This window comes from Odocoileus virginianus, chromosome 15 (assembly GCF_023699985.2).
Source record: "Odocoileus virginianus isolate 20LAN1187 ecotype Illinois chromosome 15, Ovbor_1.2, whole genome shotgun sequence".
Taxonomy (NCBI): domain Eukaryota; kingdom Metazoa; phylum Chordata; class Mammalia; order Artiodactyla; family Cervidae; genus Odocoileus; species Odocoileus virginianus.
The window spans coordinates 54,771,949-54,793,903 of NC_069688.1; the positions used below are offsets into that span (position 1 = coordinate 54,771,949).

The 21,955-nt window shown below is 37.1% G+C and overlaps 1 protein-coding gene and 1 non-coding gene across 5 annotated transcripts in view; both read right to left on the minus strand.

Annotated features, from left to right (window-relative positions):
* ESRP1 (epithelial splicing regulatory protein 1) overlaps positions 1-21,955 on the minus strand; it is a 57,264-nt gene that overhangs the window by 1,808 nt on the left and 33,501 nt on the right. For 2 of the 4 annotated variants that reach the window (XM_020873154.2, XM_020873153.2), the window contains exons 14-15: positions 11,634-11,784; positions 8,285-8,394 (exon numbers count right to left, since the gene is read on the minus strand). The exons of 1 other annotated variant lie outside the window; for it this stretch is intronic. In XM_020873154.2, coding sequence (XP_020728813.1) covers positions 8,320-8,394; positions 11,634-11,784 — 226 coding nt within the window. In that variant the 3' untranslated portion in view covers positions 8,285-8,319. The remainder of the gene's footprint in view (positions 1-8,284; positions 8,395-11,633; positions 11,785-21,955) is intronic. One more of the 4 variants, XM_020873156.2, reaches the window with a different exon arrangement.
* On the minus strand, positions 2,452-2,523 carry TRNAC-ACA (transfer RNA cysteine (anticodon ACA)). The gene has a single exon. It is a non-coding gene; the product is annotated as a tRNA-Cys (tRNA).

The following is a 21,955-nucleotide window of genomic DNA, read 5'->3' on the forward strand; positions in this document are numbered from 1 at the left end:
TCTTTTGTGAAGAGACTATTCTCTTCATTCCTTATTCTGGGTCCCCAAGTTATCCAAGTATTTTAGTGACAGTGGCAGTTCAATACCATTTTTTAAATAAATCAAGCCATTAAGACAAAAATTTAATATTAAATTCTAGTATAAGAAATTTCAAAAAAAAATTCAAATAAGAATATTTGTATCAGTAAGAAGCACTGAGAGGGGACTTCCCCTGGTGGTCCAGTGGTTAAGACTCCATGCTTTCAAAGCAGGGAGCACAAGTTTCATAGCTGGTGGGAGAATTAACCACACATGCCACGTGGTGCAGCCAAAAAAAAAAAAAGCATTAAATAATGACATTGTAGCAAGAGTTCTATATGTCAGTGACCAATCTATAAAAACCACCTTTATGTGGACTATTGCATCCTTACAACCACCCTACTATATGCCATGTCAATCCCATTTTACAGATGGGAAACCTGAGGCACAGAGCAATTAAGCCAATAACTGGAAGATCTAGAATGTGAATGCAAATTGGTTCTTCTATGCTATTTACTTATATCCCACACACAATCTTTAAAATGAAAACTAACTAGGCATGTATATACTTTCACATATAAATGAGAAACACAAATGAAGACAGAAATATAATTCTTCAGAGTTTAGTTCTGTTCTATGGCCAATTTGCAATTGTGGTTAATACTAGATTTGCTTTAAAAGCAGATTCTGGGACTTCCGTGGTAGTCCAACGGCTAAGACTCTGTGCTCCCAATGCAGAGGGGCTTGGGTTCGATCCCTGGTCAGGGAACCAGGTCCCACATGCCACAACTAGGAGTTTGCACGCTGCAGTGAAAATAAAAATCCTGTGTGCCACAACTAAGACTCAGGATATAGCCAAAAAAAAACCAAATAAGATTTCAAAACCAGAATACAGATTTAGATTCAGGTACTCTAACAATAGAGAAACATTTGTTTCTTTGTTAGAATTCATTTTTAAATGTGGCTTTCAAAGGGACCATAATTTAGCACTTAGCTTTAAAATACTATGCATTGAAACCTGCTCTTTGGATACTAAATTTTGATAAGAAAATCTCTATCAATGACCCAACATTATTACTGTTGTCCAATATCTATTTTGTCTATCTTTTGGCAATAACACCTGATTTTCCTTAAATGACTGCCCCGCCCCCAATCTCAAGGCCATAAAGAGGCAACTTTAAAACCACTGAGCCCCAAAAGTGACCCAGATATAGCCAATTAGCCCTGCGTGTCATTGACCACAATGGTTTCAGAGATGGACTTAAAGTGAGGCCAGTGACACTGAAGCCCTGGCTTCCTCTGGACTTGGCAATGGAAGGGCGGCAAGCCAGGATTTGCTGGGAGTATGGCACCAAGAGGGTTGGGCTGAGAGTGCGGCCTTGGATGCAGCCAAGTTGGTCAACTATGGACCTGTCTGTATCAGAGTCAATGAATTCCACCTTCCTCATTCTCAGCCCAGACTGCTAGTATTCCAGTAGGAAATCACTGTAGATGCTGAAAGTTATACCTTCATGTTTTGAGAAAATGTGGACAAGTTCTGAAAAAATTAAAAGCTTAACCTTCTCAGACCTGCCTTTTAATCCCCATGGTATCCAATGCAACTTTAGAATTTAGCAATGCAACTGTAGATTCCTAGCTGTCAACAACAACAAAAAAGAAAACCTCAGGTGGATAAGGAGAAAATGTTTCATATTCCCCTACAGCTGCAGAAAAGCAAACACTATTATGCAAGGATGATTTTTAAGGTACAACTGCAAATATCCACAAATTTGTCTTTCCTTTCCAGTAAGATCTGAGTCAAAACATATAATGCTGTATTTTGCACTAAGCTGTCATTAAAAGTTCTATGTACATTTACGAAGAATTCTTTTAAGAGATCCGGTTTCACCAACTGGTGTTCTGTCCCATGGAATGAACCTACACTCCTTAAAAAGAAAAAATGCCTGCAACTCTGATTACATTAAGTCCCCTACATACGAACCTTCAAGTTGCAAACTTTCAAAGATGCAGATGCATGTTAGAGACCTGACGGCACTGGAGGCCCAGAGAAAGGACGAAGAGACAAGAAGAAGAAGTAAGCGGAGAACCGAAGAGATTCACGACGCAGGAGATGACGAGGGGACTTTGTTTATTTGAGGAGGCACTATTAGTCTGGAGGCACAGGAGGGGTACTTACAACGGTTCACGGAGGTTGCAGCAGCCATTCAGAATGCGATCCAGTGCTACTGTGTCATCTATGACAAGTATAAAACAGCTACTACCCAGATATCGCTGGATTGTTTTTTTTCAAGAGGGTGAAAGTGAAAGTGAAGTTGCTCAGTTGTGTCCGACTATTTGCGACCCTGTGGAATGTAGCCCACCAGGCTCCTCTGTCCATGGGAGTCTCCAGGCAAGAATACTGGAGTGAGTTGCCATTTCCTTCTCCAGGGGATCTTCCCCACCTAGGGATCGAACCCAGGTCTCCTGCATTGTGGGCAGACGCTCTAACCTCTGAGCCACCAGGGAAGCCCCTTCAAGAGGGTAGACAGAAGCTAATCCAGCAAAGAACCAGAACCCGTGCCAGCAGCGTCAGGTGTACGAGCGGAGGTGCAGCCTGCCCGCGTCTCCTATCGCCCACGGTCCTCCAGCTCAACCACCTCCCGTCCCTCCTCTAGTCAGAAGCTGCTCTTGCCTGCTCACTCCACGCCAGCCCCTGTGTTCCAGCCGTCGTATTGTACTACTGTACTTTTCAACGTACTGTATGGTAAGATGGAAAATGTTTTATTTCTCAGGTTTGTTTTTTATGTATTATTTGTGTGAAAAGCATTATAAACCTATTACAGTACAGTACTATATAGCTAATTGTGTTAGTTGAGTATCTAGGCTAACTTTGTTGGACTTACTAACAAACTGGACTTAGAAAGTACTCTCGGAACAGAATTTGTTCATGTGTAGGGGGCTTTCTGTAGTTATAATATTTCATTTCCTCCCAGTAATTTTGACATCTCTTTTCTGAAAAGTATAATTCATAGGTGGGATGTTTTATTGGACAGAAGAACAGATTCTTCTTCAAGATAAAACAAAACCCGTAACTCAAATTCTTTAATCGAAGAAAAGCTGTTTGTCAGTTAAATCAAAAGAATCAATATTTATTTGTCATTCTGGCCCATTTTTATAATTCTAGTTGGAGGAGGAAGAGAGAAGTTTTGTCCAATTTTCAAAGCTGCTCTTTTTATTCAAGAGATACCTTGAATTTTGGGGCCGGGAACTAAAATATTAGTCACTATATTGATCCAAAAGAAAAAAACTTTTTTTCAGTCCACAAAGTAATCCAAACTATACACTTAAGAGCCCAAGAATAAAAAAATACCCTTCAGGACTTCCTGGAGGCCCCGTAGTTAAGAACTCACCGGCTAAAGCAGGAGACTCGGGTTCAATCCCTGCTGCGGAAGATCCCACATTCTGCAGGGCTTCTAAGCCCATGTGCCACAAATACAGCCCTCCAGCTGCCTGCTGCTGAGTTTGCCTACTGCAACTGCTGAAGCCCAAACACACGGAGCCTGTGCTCAGCACGGAAGAAGCCACCGAAATGAGAAGTGTGAGCAGCAGAACTGGCAAGGAGCCTCTGATCACGGCAACCAGAGAAAGCCCGAGTACGGCAGCAGAGACCCAGTGCAGCCAAAAAGAGAAAAGAAACACCCATACATGGAGATTTGTTTTGTTTTCCATAAAACTTAGGTGCTGGGACAATACCAGGCTTAACAGATTACAAGAGCTTCCAAAAATACCTAGTATACAGACAAACCTTTTCACACACACACACACGCACAAGGAAACTAGAAACACTTAATCGTGGACTTTCCAGCTTTCAGAACCCTTTGAGAGTAAATGTTCATCGTTTATAAGCCAGCCAAGTCCACAGAATTGTGTTAAGACAGCCTGAATGGATGAAGCCATTTACCAAGAGATCAAAATTGATACCACCAAGGTCACGTGGGTACAAACACAACAGATACTATATGTCACGAAACTTCATGAGAGAGGCTCTTCACCTCCATGTACTCTTTCTTAACACCTACTACTCTAGTTTAACCACAAGAAAAAAATTAAACACATCCAACTAAAGGACAGCACACAAGACATTAAGAACAGTATAAAGCAGAATTGTCAAGGTCAAGCAAACAAGCAAAGGCTGAGAAACTAACAGAGGGCATTAAGGAGACAAACCAACTAAATATGAAATCTTAGACTGGATCCTGGGATAGAAAAAGAAAACACTGGTGAAATCTGAGTAAGTCTGGAATGCAGATAGTGGTCTGCTCCTGTAATGATTATTGTGATCATAGCAACAAAATAGTTACTTGTATACAGAAAGAACTTTAGTTTGTGTAACTTTATACTCATTAATCCACCTGATTCTCAACACCCAAAAATGTTTCATATGTAGAAGTTACTTTTTCCCTCATTTTCTACAGAGAAGGGAAGTGTCCCCTCTAAAGGATTACCATCTCCTTATGTATACAAAATACAGTTGTAAATACAGTTAGGAAGCACTTGACAAATTTAAATTTATGAGCTGACCCCGCCCTTTGAGATCCTAAGAGTACGAGACTTGGAGCTCACAGTGAAAATTGAGGCGACGAGAACTCTGGCCATGTGAGGAAGCATTTTTCCAGCCAGTCATCACAACCTCCTCCTCTGAAGGGCCCCTTGGGCATCTTTAATAGCCTGTGAGCTGTCCTTAGGGGTTTCTTATGACCAAAAAATCAGGCATTATCTTTTGGGGGGCAGTCTGCAAATATAGGCTCCTTTGAGGGGACAAGGCTACAGGAAAAGACAGCGTGACTTCTTTACCAGACCTCACCATGGGCTGTAGTTACCTTTACCTGATTCTATAACCAGCAGTGACATTGTTCTTTCAGTGAATTTTTAGAGCAACATATTAGCTTCCTATGGCTACTGTAACAAATCACTACAAACTAGTTACTTAAAACAACGGGAAATTTATTCTTAACAATTCTGGAGGCCGGGGGTCAAAAATGAAGGTGTCAGCCAGGCCACACACCCTCCAGAGGGTAGGGTGCGGGAAAAAATCTACTTTTGGCCTTTTCCAAGTGTTGGCGGCTACAGGTGTTCCTTGCCTTGCATCCACCTGATCGCAATCTCTCGTAGTCATACCTCCACCTCACCTCCCCTCTTATGTGTCTGCCTGATCTCTTTCTTATAATCGCGCTTAGGAGCCACCCAGGTAATCCAAAATAAACTCCTCCTCTCGAGATCCTTAATTTACATCTTTTTGTAGGTAAGGCAAAAGACATGGGTTTCAGGAATCAGGATGTAGACATTCTGGGTCACTGTTCAGTTCAAACACTTACTGCTGTGCTCTCATTTGCCCAAAGGAAAGAGCACCAAGAGTGAAGCTGGAAGCTATGGGTCTTTGATCAGCCTGGTCACTAGTTGTGTGACTTGTGAAAATTGTCTAATCCCTCTGGATTTCATCTCCTCTGACAAATGGAGCCAAGGTACATGTCCTGAGGACTCACAGGGCTGTGCTGAAACTCCAATGAGACTGCAGATATAAAAGTGCTCTCAGAGCACAAGCCACTCTATTGGTGTCAAAGATGACTAATGATAATGAATTTAATACACACGTGGATGAGGAGGAAAATATACAAATATACAGTCACAGTAAAAGGTTATGGGGAAAGAAAAAGGTTCAAAATTCCTAGAGGGCATATAAAAAAAGAAGTTGAAAAGAACCATTCACTGTAGCTATTTCTAGATGGTGGGATGATTACTGATTTCCTGTAACTGTCTATATGTTTCAAATTCTTTACAAAGAGCACAAATACTTTTATGATTCTTACTTCCCAAGGTTGTTGATATAATTGAATGAGATAACTTATGCCAAGTATTTCATACAGTACTCCATGTGAGTTTTTAAAAATCCTCAATATAAAGGCAGATTAATCTTATGTTAAATGCAAAAGCCTGGATTTTAACAAAGGACCTGATTTGTTATCCTACCATGACCCCAAATATACAAATGTTAAGATAGAATTAGAGGTACTGAGTAATGGTCATAGTCAATTTAGGATATTTCAAAACGTCCCACTTCTAGTTAGTATTTTTCTGGTCATGAGGCTTCTGGGATCTAGCTCCCTGACCAGGGATCAAACTCGGGTCCTGGCAGTGAAAGTGCCAACTCCTAACCATTAGACAACCAGGGAATTCCCAATTCTAGTCATTCCTTATTCAAAACACATATTTTACTATGTGCACAGTATGCTTGTCAAGTTTATAGGCAGCATCAAGGAGCTGAACAAAGAACATCTGAAGTGCTTTCATCACCGTGCACAAGAAAGTGCACAGTGGACTAGTCTGTGGACTAGAAAATTCCCCATTCACATTACCATGGATGTGGGCATGATGCCCTTTGACAGCATCTTGAAACCTCACTGAAAATGGCAGAGAATCAATACTTCCAACCCAGAACTGGGGCTTCTACAACTTCAGAATGATAGACCAAGACCCCCAACTGTCATTTTCTCAGAGACAACATTGCAATGACAACCTCTTTTCTAATTTAGAATCCATGTGATTGAAGCCCACAAAGTTGTTGGCCATGAAAATGGTTACCAAAATTTGAAAATGACATGCCAACAAACCAATTTCAGCAACCCAATTGAAAAAAAAAAAAAAAAGAGAGAGAGAAAGAAATAAGAAACACCAATTCCCGACCATGTCCTTATAACTAGCTCTTTTGAGGAGATTCATACACAATGTTAATATTCTTTAGGGGAACGTTATCAATTAGCAGGGAAAAAAATTATTCAAAAAGCTATCAGAATCCTTTTCCTTTAGGTTTAGTTTTAGAAGAGGAGAAAGACACACAATAAAAACCTTACAATCATTTTGGAATGAAGCATATTTAAAAGTATACCCACGAGGGTGGGATGTTTCAAGAGAACAGCATCGAAACATGTATATTATCTAGGGTGAAACAGATCACCAGCCCAGGTTGGATGCATGAGACAAGTGCTCGGGCCTGGTGCACTGGGAAGACCCAGAGGGATCGGGTGGAGAGGGAGGTGGGAGGGGGGACCGGGATGGGGAATACATGTAAATCCATGGCTAATTCATGTCAATGTATGACAAAAACCACTGCAATGTTGTAAAGGAATTAGCCTCCAACTAATAAAAATAAATGAAAAAAATAAAAATAAAAAAATAAAAGTATACCCAGATGAACTTTAAAAACATTAGGTTAAGTGAAATAAGTCAGCCACGAAAGAACAAATACTGTGTTATTCCATTTATAAGATAACTACAATAGTGAAATGCACAGAAACATAAAAGAGAATAATGGTTTTCTGGGGGCTGGGGAAAGAGGGATAGGAGATTGTTTAATGTTATTTAAAGTTTCACCATGAGAAGGTAAAAAGTTAAGGAGCTAGATGGTGGTGATGGTTGCAAACAATGTGGATGTACTTAATGCCATGAACTGTACACTTAAAAAATGATTAAAATCTTATGTTATATATTATTTTACCACAATTTTAGAAAAGAGAAACTAGGAAAAAAAGTATAACCAAGTTAATAGAGTTACCATATGACTCATTCCCTGTCCATCACCAACTCCTAGAGCTCACTCAAACTCATGTCCATTGAGTCAAAATATTAATTCTGACTTGATACAATGGAATATTAATCAGTCACAAAAAAAGGAATGAAGTACTGATACATACTATAACATGGATAAACCTCAAAAACATGTGAAATGAAGCAGATTGGTTGCCTGGGTCTACTGGGAGGGAAAACTGGGAGCTACTGCTTAATGGGTATGGGATTTTCTTTCGGAGTTGATAAAAATGTTTTGGAACTAGATAGAAATAGTGGTCACACAATATTGCAAATACACTAAATATCATTTAACTGTATACTTTAAAATGATTTATGTGATTCTAATTCAACTTAAAAAAAAACAAAAGAAAAAAAGAAAGAAAACATACCCAGCCTGTATTCTGCATGATATTGCAAATAATTTCCAAATGGAAAAGTTTTCCCTTACACCAAAGTAACATACAACCGTTTCCATATATATATTGCTTAGATACTATACTTAGATGACAATCTTAATTTCAGTCTCCACTCCTTCCAAGATTTCTGTCATTTCTTATATCACACAAAGGGAAGGGAAGTCCCACCTGACCTAAAAAACACCGAGATTCTTGATCTCTATTTGTTAGGCCCTTTATAATTTAACTTCCACAGCATAGAGCCTTACCTTCTTTTCTGAGGATGATCTAACTGCTGGGGCCCTTAAATACAAACCCATTCTTTGGATAGAGTCCTGGCCTGGTCACTTGTGTGTACAAGTCCATCCTCGGTTGCATACTAAAATGCAAGTTAAAACAAACAGGATCAAAAGATGGGCAAACTATCACTACAGATGGTTAGTATTTCAACTGAATAGTTCTACCAACTGAATTATATACAGGACATTAAAACCACAGGAAACAAGTTAATGCTGATAGTAGCCATATATGAAACTGCGAATCTCAAATCATCGTTTCTTACTTAACATGTCTAAATACCATAAAAATCTCTTCTAAGCGAGAAGTTAGATGAAGATGCAGAGATAGAAAGAGAACAGTGTACTACAACATTGCCAAACAATTCAGATCTTGCTAACAATAGTTTCCATGACACCACAAACATTAGCTATATTTGTAATATCAATCTGGTTGATATTACAATATTACAACTAGATTGTAATATCAATCTAGTTCTCTCAGCAGTGCAGCAAGTTAAGAGCAGCGAGAGGCCCAAAGAGATAATGATTCAAGTCGGTACTTGGAGGAGAAAAAAAAATTAGCACTATTGAAAATGCAAAGCCACTGACAGCAAAGGTTAATGCAAAGAGCAAATGAAAAAGTCAAAGGACTAATGTAAGGATACCTAAGAGCCCATTTCAGAGTAAGAGGTTCATCAACTAAAATAAAGACAAAGATTTATTTCCATGCCAGAATGACATCCTCATCACTAAATATTTTTATAGTAGTTTGCCTTCATAAATTCAATTCTCATTCTATTAATTTCATTTATCAAAATGGGCCTCACTCAGGTTAATTTACAACAATGCAGATTTGATAGCAGAACCTATATCCTACATCTTGCTTTAGTATCACAATTCTTCTCTTTTTGTAAATCAGCCCTTTCCAGCCCCCTCAACCCCAAATCAAATATGGAAAAATTAAATGGGAGTAGTTTTACAGAAAGAATTTTGCTGAGGAAAGGGGACCCATACATTTAAAAATTAAAAGTAACATTTATAAAAATGACATATGCCATTATTTTAATATATATATATGTATGTTTTAAAAGACAGAATCAGAAACCATAAAGAGATTTTATTCATTCATTCAAATAATTATTACCAAGGATTTGGTATTATTACCTACATAAATTATATAATTATGTAGGATAAATTATAAGTAACCAGAAATTAAATGAAAACCTCCCAATAAATAAGCAACAGCAATAAAGGCCCCATATATAAAGATCACAAAGATTACACCTCAGAACAATTTTTTTTTTTTTAAGTCATCCATTGATTTTTTTATCTTGTGACAAAGCCATATCTAAAAGAATCTAGAGCTTCATGGTTAGTGGCCATTACTAAAATATCTGAGAACAGGCAAAAATAAATAAGGCAAGGACTCTTAAAGACAGCAGAAAATATAAACTTTTATGTAAGAGTGACATGAAATTAGGTTATATACAAAAAATTTTGAATGTATGCATTTTAACTACCTTAAAACTATTCAAGAATAATTTGATATGCTGAATTAGATCACTGAGGTTCCTATGTAATCCTAATTTATTAATCCAGTTTATAAATTCCAAGCACTTCAGAAATGAAAGCAAATGCCTTGAGACAAAATAGTTTTGCAGAATCTTTTTGCTTCTCATTATACTAGGTCTGCTCCAACACTGAATAATACCCTAGAAGCTACTAGAAGATAAAATAACTTCACTCTGTAGTAGTTCATCTTAATTTTGAAGCCTGTAAATCTTTTAGCCATAAATCTAGAAATAACTGCTATTATGTGTTTGTGGTTTAATAAATACCTGTAAGAAGAGCAGTTTTGTTTACTCACATATGGTTTATATGTATGATCACTTAATGCTATTCAGTTTGAATGTAATAAAAATTAATTAGTCAAAACAACTGGAAAATCATGGGAGAAAAACACAAAACTCAAATGTATTCTCCATGTGATTTTATCTTTTCAATAGCCTTTGGTAAAATTCTCTCTTCGTAATCTAGTGAATCAGATATGAAGTTTGGGAAGTAACTTTTTACCACTCGAAGGGATTCCAACAGGGAGCAATTGTTTAGGGAAGAAGCAAAGTATCTGCTGATCTCTGAAAAATAGCTTATGTCTGCTAAGCCAAGCAGTAGCAAAACATAACTTTTGTCCAATTTCAGTCTTTCACTTATCAGACATAGATGTTCTTCAATTGTCAAAAAATATCCCATGATGGTAACTTGGTAGGTTTGGAGCATCCCCACTGACATTGCTTTAGCTGAGCTCCACAATCCTCCGCGGTTTATGGATTTGTTGTTGTTCAGTCGCCAAGTTGTGTCCAACTCTTTGCGACTCCATAGCTCATGGATACCAACCTTGTAAACCTATCCTAAGAGTGCGAGCGCAACTGCGCCTGCAGGCGAAACACTTAACGTGTCGTACAGTTAATGCTTTAGGACTTGATGGTGAGGCCTACAACTGCTTCTCGACTCTACACTTGATCTTAGCCAAAAGGCCGAGAAGCAATGCTTCTCGACTCTAATGACGCAAGCAAGGCTCAGTTCCAAGAGGAAAGACCGTTTTTGCTTTTAGTGCGAGTAAAAGACTGCAAGATACTAATTTTTAGACATTGTAGGGAAGAAGGAGTTTGGGTCTAACCATGTGATTCAAGGAAGGAAAAGTATCCTCTCAGGTGAGATGAGAAAGAGAAGACTTTGCTTGCTTTTAAGGAGCTCCTACAAAAAGTCAAAGAACAAGTGATGGACACAGGTAGTGTTAGGAAAATGGAAAAGAGTAAAAATCAGTTTCATTAGAGTTATCATAAAAGACACACTTCCTACAGCTCTTTTCAAAAGAGTTACCATCTAAAGATTCACTGAGTCATCCTTGTTTCTTCCATATCAAGCAGAAAGGACTCAGACTACTTTTTAAATACTCCAACTCTGCATTCTTTCATTAGTCAACAATTTGAATTTGAAGAAAATTCCTTCTTAGCCTATCTTATTCTAGATGGAAAGACCTACACCACTGTGCGCATAAAGAGCTTTCTCAAAGTAGCCCAACTGAAAGAGAAAAAGAAAACCCCCTAAGATTAAGTGGAAGCAATTAAAATAGCATGGAAGAGCCCTAATCCTTCCAAAGGGATGAGTGTGAAGTAAGCACTCAGATAACGAGTCCCCCTGACTCTGGTTCTTCATAAAGCAAATCTGTTGAAAAGCACTTGTACACATGAGTTTCAGAGAATATTCCTGGCTGCATTCTTTAGGCACATCAGCTTAAGTAAGAAGGGCACTGAGTAATTTTCTTCTTCAAGGTACTGACCTGGTAACCTTGGAAGAAGTTAAGAATTTCCTTAACTCCAGTATTGTAGGCCAGGCCCTGCATTCTGACCACCGTGCCAGGCTGTGGAGGGACACCGCTAAGATTAGCAGCTGTAGGGAAGTAGCCAAGACTATTGGGCGAACCTGGGGGGCTAAAGGGAGAGAAAGCACAATGAACCAATAGAAATAGACAATGTCTAATATTTACTCTAAAAACAACAGTTACTTAAAGAAACACTTTCTCAAGGTGACCTTTCTTAGAATTCTCAGTTCTCTCTCCCAAGGCAGGTAAGTATACCACAGCTATTCTGTCCCCCATTTCTACAAAAGCCCAAAGTTGGAAAGACAGAAGGGTTAATGCGGAGTTAAATGCAGGGTGTCCCCAAAGATCCAGTTCTATCTGAGATTCTTAAGTGAAGGAAGGAGAGAAGGAAACTTCTGCAGCCACTCAACCACAAAGCACCACTTCCAAAGCCCAGCTCATTGATGATTAACTGGCTACTTACTAGAAATACTAAGGCAAGGATAGTCATGAACACAAAGGAATAACAGAAAGCACAGCCACAGAGACCAAAAGGTATGCAAAACGATTGCTCCAAAGAACACACTGTTCTATCCCTGTAGACAAGCAAGTGCACAACACAATTAAGTACAGAACAATATGACAGCAAAGTCCTATAGCACCCATGAGTTATTTCTTCCAACCTAACTGAAAAAAAAGTGTGTATTGGGGGAGGGGACAAGGAAACTGGAAGGGATGCATAACAAATTACATGAACCACCAATAACATGAGGGGGAACTGATGGTGGGTCCTTTAGTGTATCTGCAACAATTATCTCCAAGAAACACAAGCCACATGAATAACTAATCATTCTTTATGCAGTAACTCACGTGATTACCATATCATGAAATTAGTTTCACCATGTCCCATAACAATCTGTTTTTCACAATTAGTTGCTCAATACTCATACATGCATAGGGATTTTTTTTTAAGTCATTAGCTTAAAAGAGCAATAAAGATCCACAGCTTTAGATTGTTAACACAAATCATTCTAAGTAGGTAATTATCCCACTTCAAAGACAAGTAAACATAATGAAAGGGACTAAACATTTTTGAGATTATCTATCCTACATAGTCCTAACTGGTGGGTTAACAGGAATGATACCAGATGGTGAATCCAATCCTAGCTTCCATTTTATTATTAGCACAGTAACCTTGAACAAGTCACTTAATTTCTCTGAATTCCAATTTTATCATTTCTTAAATGGGAATGAAAACACATCCTAGTTTCACAGAATTGTTTTTCAGCATCAATGATTTAATGTATCTAATTACTCCACAAACATTAAAATGCAGTAATTTGCTGTTTTTTTATTATTCTCACTCTTGCTATTTCCATCACCATTCTTCCATTTCATCATTTCTAAAATACGGAAGCCTGAAAATACTACTTGACATCAAGCTGTCCATAATCTAAGTCTCTAAAACAGTTAATTCTCAACTCATCTGCATATCTGAGTTACTTGGAGAGATTTTTACAACTCTCTCCAAGGAGAGTGTCTAGAGACCAAAAGTCAATCTATGTGTAACTGTGAGAGCAAGAAAGAATGCTGATCTTTAGGGCTGAGAGGGACTTTAGCCATTGTTCAGCCACACCTGCTTGTTTTCACAGAGGTAGAAACGGAAACTAAGAGTTAAATAATTTCCTGAAGGTCAACCAGTTAGCTCTTCACAAAACCAAAGAACTACCCAGATTTCTCAACTCCTAGCTCAATGCTTCCCCCCACACAGCAGCATTCACTCAAAGCAGCAAGGTTGCAAATATAAGATCGATGCACAAAATAAATCAATTACATTTCTGTATACTACAATAGGTCTTCCCTTGTGGCTCAATTGGTAAAGAATCCACCTGCAATATGGGAGACCTGGGTTCGATCCCTGGGTTGGGAAGACGCCCTGGAGAAGGGAAAGGCTACCCACTCCAGTATTCTGGCCTGGAGAATTCCATAGTCTCTACAGTCCATGGGGTCGCAAAGAGTTGGACACCACTGATCGACTTTTACATACATACATACACTACAATGAACAACCCAAAAATGAAATAAGGAAAGCAATCATTCACAATAGCATTAAAAGAACAAAATATTACAAAAAAATGTGACAAATAGCAAGACTTGCACACTAAAAACTATGAAACATTGTTAAAAAATAGAACTCATCTAAATAAATGAAAAGACAGTCCATGTTCATAAACAATTTAATTTTGTTAAAATGTCAATACTCTAAATTGCATAGATTTGATGCAATAGCTATCATATTCTTTTTCTCCCCCCAGACACCAACAAAACTGAAGCTAAAACATATATGGAATTAGAAATGACCAAGAACAGCCAAACTTTCTTGAAAAAGAACAAAGTATTTTGAATTTCCCAGAAACTTTAAAAGTATAGTAATTTTGGTGTGGTACTTCCATAATGGTAGGCAAAGATCAATGGAACAGAATTGAGAGGCCAGAAATAAACCCTTACATTTATGGTCAATTTATTTGCTTGTTTGTTAGCCCATGGGATCCCAGTTCCCAGGCCAGGGATCGAACCCAGGCTCTCAGCAATGAAAGCATAGAGTCCCAACCATAGGACTCATGGAAGTCCCTGGTCAACTGATTTTTGACAAGAGTTCCAAGACAATTTGATGAGAAAATAAGTCTCTTCAGTAAATGGTGCTGAAAGTGAAATGTCCACATACAAAAGGGTGAATTTAGACTTCTACCTTACTCTGTATAAAAAACTAATTCAAGATAGATAATATACTTACTTAAGTATAAGAGCTAACACTACAAAACTCTTAGAATATGTAGTAATACATTTTCATGACCTTGCATTCTATATGACAAAAGTATAAGTGGGAAAAGAAGAAATAGGTAAGTTGAACTGCATCAAAATTTAAAACTTTTGAGGAATTACTCCCTGGTAGCTCAGATGGTAAAGAATATGCCTGCAGTGTAGGAGACTTTGGTTCGATCGCTGAGTTGGGAAGATCCCCTGGAGAAGGGAAAGACTACCCACTCCAGTATTCTGGCCTGGAGAGTTCCATGGACATACCAAGGGGTCGCAAAGAGTCAGACATGACTGAGCAACTAACACTTTCTACTTTCACTTTTTTCTTCTGGTGATCCAATGGTTAGGAATCCCTGCTTTTACTATGTGGCACGGCCAAAAACAAAACCCACCAAAATTTAAAAACTTTTGTGCTTTAAAAGACATCATTAAGAAAATGAAAAGACAACCCACAGACTGGGAGAAAATATTTGTAAGTCATATAAGATGTCCTAGTTAGAATATATACAGAAACTTTACAACTAAAAAACAGTAAGAAAAATTGTTCAATTAAAAAGTGTGCAAAAAAAAAATGTGCAAAGGACTTCAATAAACTTTTCTCCAAAGAAAACATGTGAATGGCCAGTAAGCACATATAAAATTGCTCAAAATCAATAATTAAATAAATGTAACTTAAAACCATAATGAGACAGCAAATCCACACCCATGAAAATTAGTTAAAAGAGCTGAAAAGGATGTAAAGAAAGGAAAAATGCCAAAACATTGTTAATGGGAATATTAAGATGGTGAAGGCCCTTTGGAAAATAGTTTGGCTGTTTCTGAAAAGTTAAACATAAAGTTACCATATGACCCAGCAATTCTACTCCTATGTATGTACCTAACTAAAGAAAGCTGAAAATCTAGGTCCACACAAAAACTTGAATGCAGATGTATACAGCACTATTGACAGAGAATAAACAAGTCCAAGTGTCTGACAGCTGATGATAACTAAATGTTGTATACTCCTACAATGGAATATTGTTTAACCATAAAAAGGAATGAAAACTGTTGATCCATATTACAACGTGAATGAACCTCAAAAACAAGCTAAATCAAAGAAATTAGTCATGAAAGACCACAAATGGTGTTATTCTGTTTATATGAAACATCTAGACAGGCAAATCCATAGGAACAGAAAATAGAATAATAGTTATTTAGGGATAAGGAAGGGGCAAGTAAAGTGGGTAGAAGGGAAGTGAATTGGAGTTGCTACTAACGGACACTGTGGTTCTAGTGGTTACTGTAAAATTAAATTGTTAGAAGCACTTTCCTAGTGGTTCAGTGGTCAAGACTGTGTTTCCATTGCAGGGGGTGTGGGATCAATCCCTTGGTTGGGAAACTTAAGATCCCAACACTCTGCAAAAAAAAAAAAAAAGTCTCAGATGGACATAGTACCAATAATGTAACGGGTACTCAAAAGCTGCAAAAATTCAAAAACTGATAGAACCACAAAGGAACCCAAGGGTTAATGAATGAGTCGACCTAACACTGAACCCTGAGTTCCTACAGGGCATGGAAAGACTGTATCAACTAACAAGGAGGCTGCCCTTGAACTGGTAAGAAACCCTGTTGGGGTTGCCTGACCAGCAAAAGACCTGAGGGGAGGTGAGAGGAAATGAAGAGAAAAAGAAAACAGCATGGTGGGGGATGTTCTCCCCAAAGGTTTATTTTCAAAAGACTGCTGGAGCATCACAGTTATGCAGACACTGCTGCTGAGACCCATTCAGCAAGTGACCCTGAGATCATGTTAAGAAACTTCTGGAGCAAGGCTCACGAGGGAGAGGATATACGTATACTTGTGGCTGGATTCAAACACACGAGTTAAAACGTTGAAGATCATGTGAGTACTCCACGTTCTCTCTATGGATTTGAGTAATAATTCTCAATGCGGAGAAAAACTGGATTTCCCTGAGAAATTTATGACTTCCTTTCCTTTGAAATTATGAGTGTGCAATTCAAGTTTCCTCCTGCCCAAAGCCCACGATTGTTATGCCAATATTAATTGCCTAAGATTAATTTAATTGCCAGACTACTAAACATTTCCTATCTTATATTTTTATCAAGTCTTAATTTATATCATAATTTTTTTAAAAAATACTCTGTATCATAATACATCACTGCAAATTCTTTTTCAGAACAGGGAAAGATATATGAAAACACTGAAAGCCAAGGTGTCTAACAACCAAGAAAACTAACTATATATTTTCAAAAACAGTTCTCAAAGTACAATACTCTTTCATTTAACAATTATAAGTCACTAAACACTGGTAACACAGATAGCATTCCAAGGCAGAAGCAGTTATAGCATGACAAAACAATGTGATGACTTGTCATATTTCTCTAGAGGACAGAGATCAAAAGCATTATCTACTTTATTAGAGAAAGAGGTTAAGGGAAAAGAAAATTAGAGGAGAGAATATACTCTTCTCTGAATGAGTCACAATACATCAACAACACATTAACACAGTAAACATCCTGAGACTTCTTACAAAAAGAAATCTGGTTTCTACTTCCTTGTGAAATTACTGCAAAATTACTTTGTTTACCAGTTATTAACACCCCATAAAGACCCTATATTTGGAAAGTGACTGGAGAAACGATGTTTTAATCCTAGCAAGTGTAAAGGCTGCAATCAACTTTCATTTGGAAATTTCTGAACTAACTTGTTCATCTGAAGTGAACAATCTCAAGAAGGCTGACTTTGCAACATTCTTTTGAGTTTAATACTGATGTAGATGGACTGGTTAGTACACGTGGATCCTCCATTTCTGTTAGCTCTTCTTAAAGGCTACAAGTCTCTCTTTCCAAGTGCATCTACCCCCTGGAGAAAGTTTAAGTAACCAACAAATACAAAAACACTTTGGAAGAAATAAAGAAATCTTTTAAGAATCTATTTCACTAGAATAGTAACCAAATTTAGGTACTGTCAAAATTGTTTGGTAGCTAAATTTACTACAATTATGTTAAAGATTACAAAAATTTAAACCCCCTACTACATTTATCATAATATGTTCCAAATACATAGTAAAGTTACAGACTGCTTACTGAAAACAAGAATTGTCCCCACAAAGCTTCATTTTACATTTGAAAACCACATCCAACACCAGAAATTATTTTAAAAGTAATCTTTAAAAATAAAAAATAAAAGTAATCTTTTTGCGTGATTTAAAGCACAAAATGATAACTGATCTTCTTAAATATTTTGAGAACAATGACATTTTAAAAAGTAGTATTTTGATGAAAAGCTATAGCTGAAGAAGCAAGCACAACACACTGTGATCCATGCTGTTACAACAATTTCCAGAGAGGTACATTTACAAAAGCTATTATTTTGGAAACTATTTTTGGGTTTTCACTTTTTAAACACACTTTTTTCTTATTTTTGAATAGGAATTGAGGACAACATTGAAAGGCATAAATTTTTAATAGGCAAGCAGGATGACTCCATCACATTCTTTCCCCTCAAATCAGACCCTGTCTAGAAGCAATCCCGTTCTAGTTTTGTGGTTTAATTATGGTTTATTTTTAACTTAAACAAAATAAAAAACAAAATAAAAAGCATTATTCTATTATTAAATAAAATTCATAAACAAATGTCAGTTTTTCCTTTAAATCTACTTCAGTTCAATAAATATATACAAAGGAAATGCTTAAATAGGGTAATAATGGAGGCAAAAGAGGCTTATTTGGTTTACCAAGATAGGCATACGTGTTCCAGTTAAGTCTATCTGCTTTAACTAAAGTTATCAACACTTAAGGGCTTCCCAGGTGGCACAGTAATAAAGAATCCGCCTGCCAGTGCAGGAGACGCGAGAGATGTGGGTTCAAGCCCTGGGTCAGGAAGATCCCCTGGAGTAGGAAACGCAACCCACTCCAGGATTCTTGCCTGGAGAATCCCATGGACAGCAGGGCTGAGAAGCGTCGAGCCCAACTGTGCACGCGTGCAGCACCAGCACTAATGCTTCCGAGTAAGGTGCTTAAACATACACCGGGCACATAAACAGCAACACAGGAAAGAAATGATGTCTAGGCTTTTGTGCTTTAACATGTCCCCGGTATGATGACACCAGATTGGCAAAATATTGAGTAACAGATATATTCCCAAACTGCTTGTTTGAAAATTTCTGTAATAGGTTTTTTTAAAAGCTATGCTTGAAAATAACATTTTTAAGAAAAAGAATAGGGGGGGAAAAACCTTATATATTGAAATCAATTAAGTGTTTTGAGTAAAGTTTTTTCCTTGACGTCTGTTGCACTTAATACTTTTCTACCATGTTAAAAAGAATTTTAAGTATATTTTAAATTCCCTGAGTTACTCATTATACAAGGTCTTTAGTAAACAACTATTTCTTCCATGAAAACTACACTGAATTCTCAGGCACTTATAGTATAGTCTACTGCCCACAACAGTTCTTGCTTATGTCATTTAGAAATGACATTCAAATTGGGAAAGAAAAAAAAAGTTGTTTCCACCAACAGAAATTATCTGGTGCTTCTTCATTATTACATTGCCTGATATTGCATTAATATCACATTTTACAACATTCTAGTGTCATTTTACTGCATGCTGAGTTCCAGCTTGCATTTGTGACACTAAGTATTTGTTATAAAATAAAAAGAAAATTTTAAAACAATTTTTAAATAATTCTTTCTTTTTCTTGGTCCTATCAGAAAGCTTTCAGCAAGTAAATCTGGCTTCCCCAGTGGCTCAGTGGAGAAGAATCCACCTGCCAAGCGGGAGACATGGCTCAGTCCCTGGGTCAGGAAGATCCCTGGAGAAGGAAACGGCAACCCATTCCAGTGTTCTTTCCTGAGAAATCCCATGGACAGAGGAGCCCTGCGGGCTACAGTCCATGGGGTCACAAAGAGTTGGACACAACTTAGTGACTAAACAAGGTAAAGTGTATATGGAATGCCTCTTACTGCTTGTTACATGGCGTGTGAACCTATATTTATCTCAATAAAACAAAGGAGACTGGAGCAAGAAAGTCAAGTGTTTCAAAACAGCAGATGCAAGCATCTCTCAGAGGGTTGCTATTCTTTTGGTTCAAGTGAAAAGAATTTCAGAAGAGAATACAAAAATGACATGACAAACCAAGCACTGCAGAATGTTTCACTTTTACTAAATTCATGTATTTAATGCTTGGGTAGAAAGGAGCTGATTTCACAGAATGGTTATCCCAAGAAATAAAAGGATCCCCCATCCCACCCCCAACCTTTCTCGTGGGCATGCAAATAAAGCATTCCTCATTAAAAATGTCAAGCATACCCTTGCCCTCTACTTTGGTTCAAGGTGAAGATGTTATTACTTGTATGTCCTACAAAAGGTGAGGCAATGGACATACATAAGACATTTATGTTAATCCATCTTTCTTTAAACTATATGACATTTAGCTGAAGATCTAGCACGCTTCTTACCTGTGCTTATAGCTCTGATGCAAAAGAGAATATTCTTTTCTAAGAAAAATGAGACGTCAGAACAAAAAGCAGGACTTTATGCAATGGGAGAGAAAAGGTGTAATGGGAGAGAAGTTTTGAGTGATAAGCAGGGTGGGCATCAACATTTCTTCTGTATCCCAGGCTAAGCTCTGGTATGCTGGGTACCTGAAACCTTCTTTCAAGTGGAGAAAGTAAAAAACCAATGTTCTTAAGCAGAAAACAGAACCACTTGTTTTAATTTCACTAGCCCTTCAAGATGCTGTTGTCACAGCCATACATTTAGACTGCTAAAAACTCATCTAGTAATAAACAAAAAGCAATTCACTGATTCATTGTCTTTTTCCTTACATGTTCAAGTAATCCAAATCCTTATGGTGAGATATGCTATCAATATATTCTCAGAGCAACACCCACTGGAAGATATACCAAGTAGGAGGAAATAAAATAGTAAATGCCCTCTAGTGGAAGGAGCCCTTTGAAGTCACTGACTTTGCACAGTGATGAATTCTGTCAGCTACCCTATGGCAGAAAAGGTTCATATTTTTTTTTTGAGGGGGGGGGTTCATATTTTATTAATCCTAATATTCCAAATGTGCTGCACACAGAGGTACTGAATAACAGTTTGCCCAGATAAATTTAAAATTATAAACAAAAATAAAATAAAATAAAATTATAAACAGGTAAAAATCAGTATCATTTTCTGAGGGGCCTGCTTTTAAAAGTTTGCAAAATATTTTAGCACCTTTAAAGTAATGAACACACACACAAAAAGTAATGAACATATGGCATTAATCTGAAGTCAGACAGACAGCTTTCCTTTAAAAAGTGGAGGGACAAAAAAATAAAATAAAAAGTGGAGGGACAACATCCTATGATAAACCATAATGGAAAAGAACAAGAAAAAGAAAATGTGTATAACTAATCACCTTGTACAGCAGAAACAAACACAACTTTGTAAATCAACTATACTTCAATAAAGTATTTTAAGTGGAGGGAATTTAAACTTATTTCTAATTTGAAAAAAGACAAACTCCAGACTTCCAATTTAATATCTTGTTTTAGCCTGAAGTATGCTATAATACACATCAGTAAATAAGCCAAAATATACTTTCAACATTTACATTACAGAGTCTCAAATGCCTTACAGTCATGTGAGGTTAAAAATTAATGGTGTTCTCCCAAAACTATGAAATATTTTATGGCTTTTGAAATATTTTTTTAGATTATATCAGACTTTAAGTCTGGTTAACAGAACATTCCAATGTTTGAACACTTTGTTCGTGTGTATAATTTCCTAGAATGAGGGAAATGAAAATTCAAATAATGAAACATACTAGGAGTTATTTGGAAATATTAATTTAAATACAACACACAAGCATGATTTAAAAATCCCACTTTTGTGAAATTGTTCCATAGAAGTATTTAACAATCAGTATGAGGTTTAATAGAGAAAGATACAATTAGATGTCTATAAAAATAAAGGAATTCTAAAATTATGACATATTTTCCTTCTCAGAAAGTTACACGAATGGGAAGTAACTTGTTAGTTATCATGGGGAGTTACAAGAGTGAGGTAAATTTACAGATATTCCTTAGGCAAGAAGTCAGTGACATACTGGCAAGTTGAAAAAACAAACCAAGCGTATGTTAGTATGTCACATTATTTACAAGCACACAGATGTGTATGTTCTCAAATTGATAATTGAGATTACTTTTGGACTTAGAGTTGTGTAAAATCTGAATCTACTTTTACTCACTACCTCTATCCTCTTAGACTTAACAAGGAGGACATTACAAACTTTAAAACTAATAGTAGAAAAAAAATTACAGGAACTATTAAGTCATAAATCAGTTTCTCTTACCTTTGGGGCTTTAGTTCCAGACTTAAGCTCCCAACTCACTATGATGGGAAACTATTTCTAAGAGATTCCTTCTTTTAACAGTGTCCAGAGAGTAAGGCAATGATGGAATTGGAATGATGGAATTGTATTACAGGCACAAGAAAC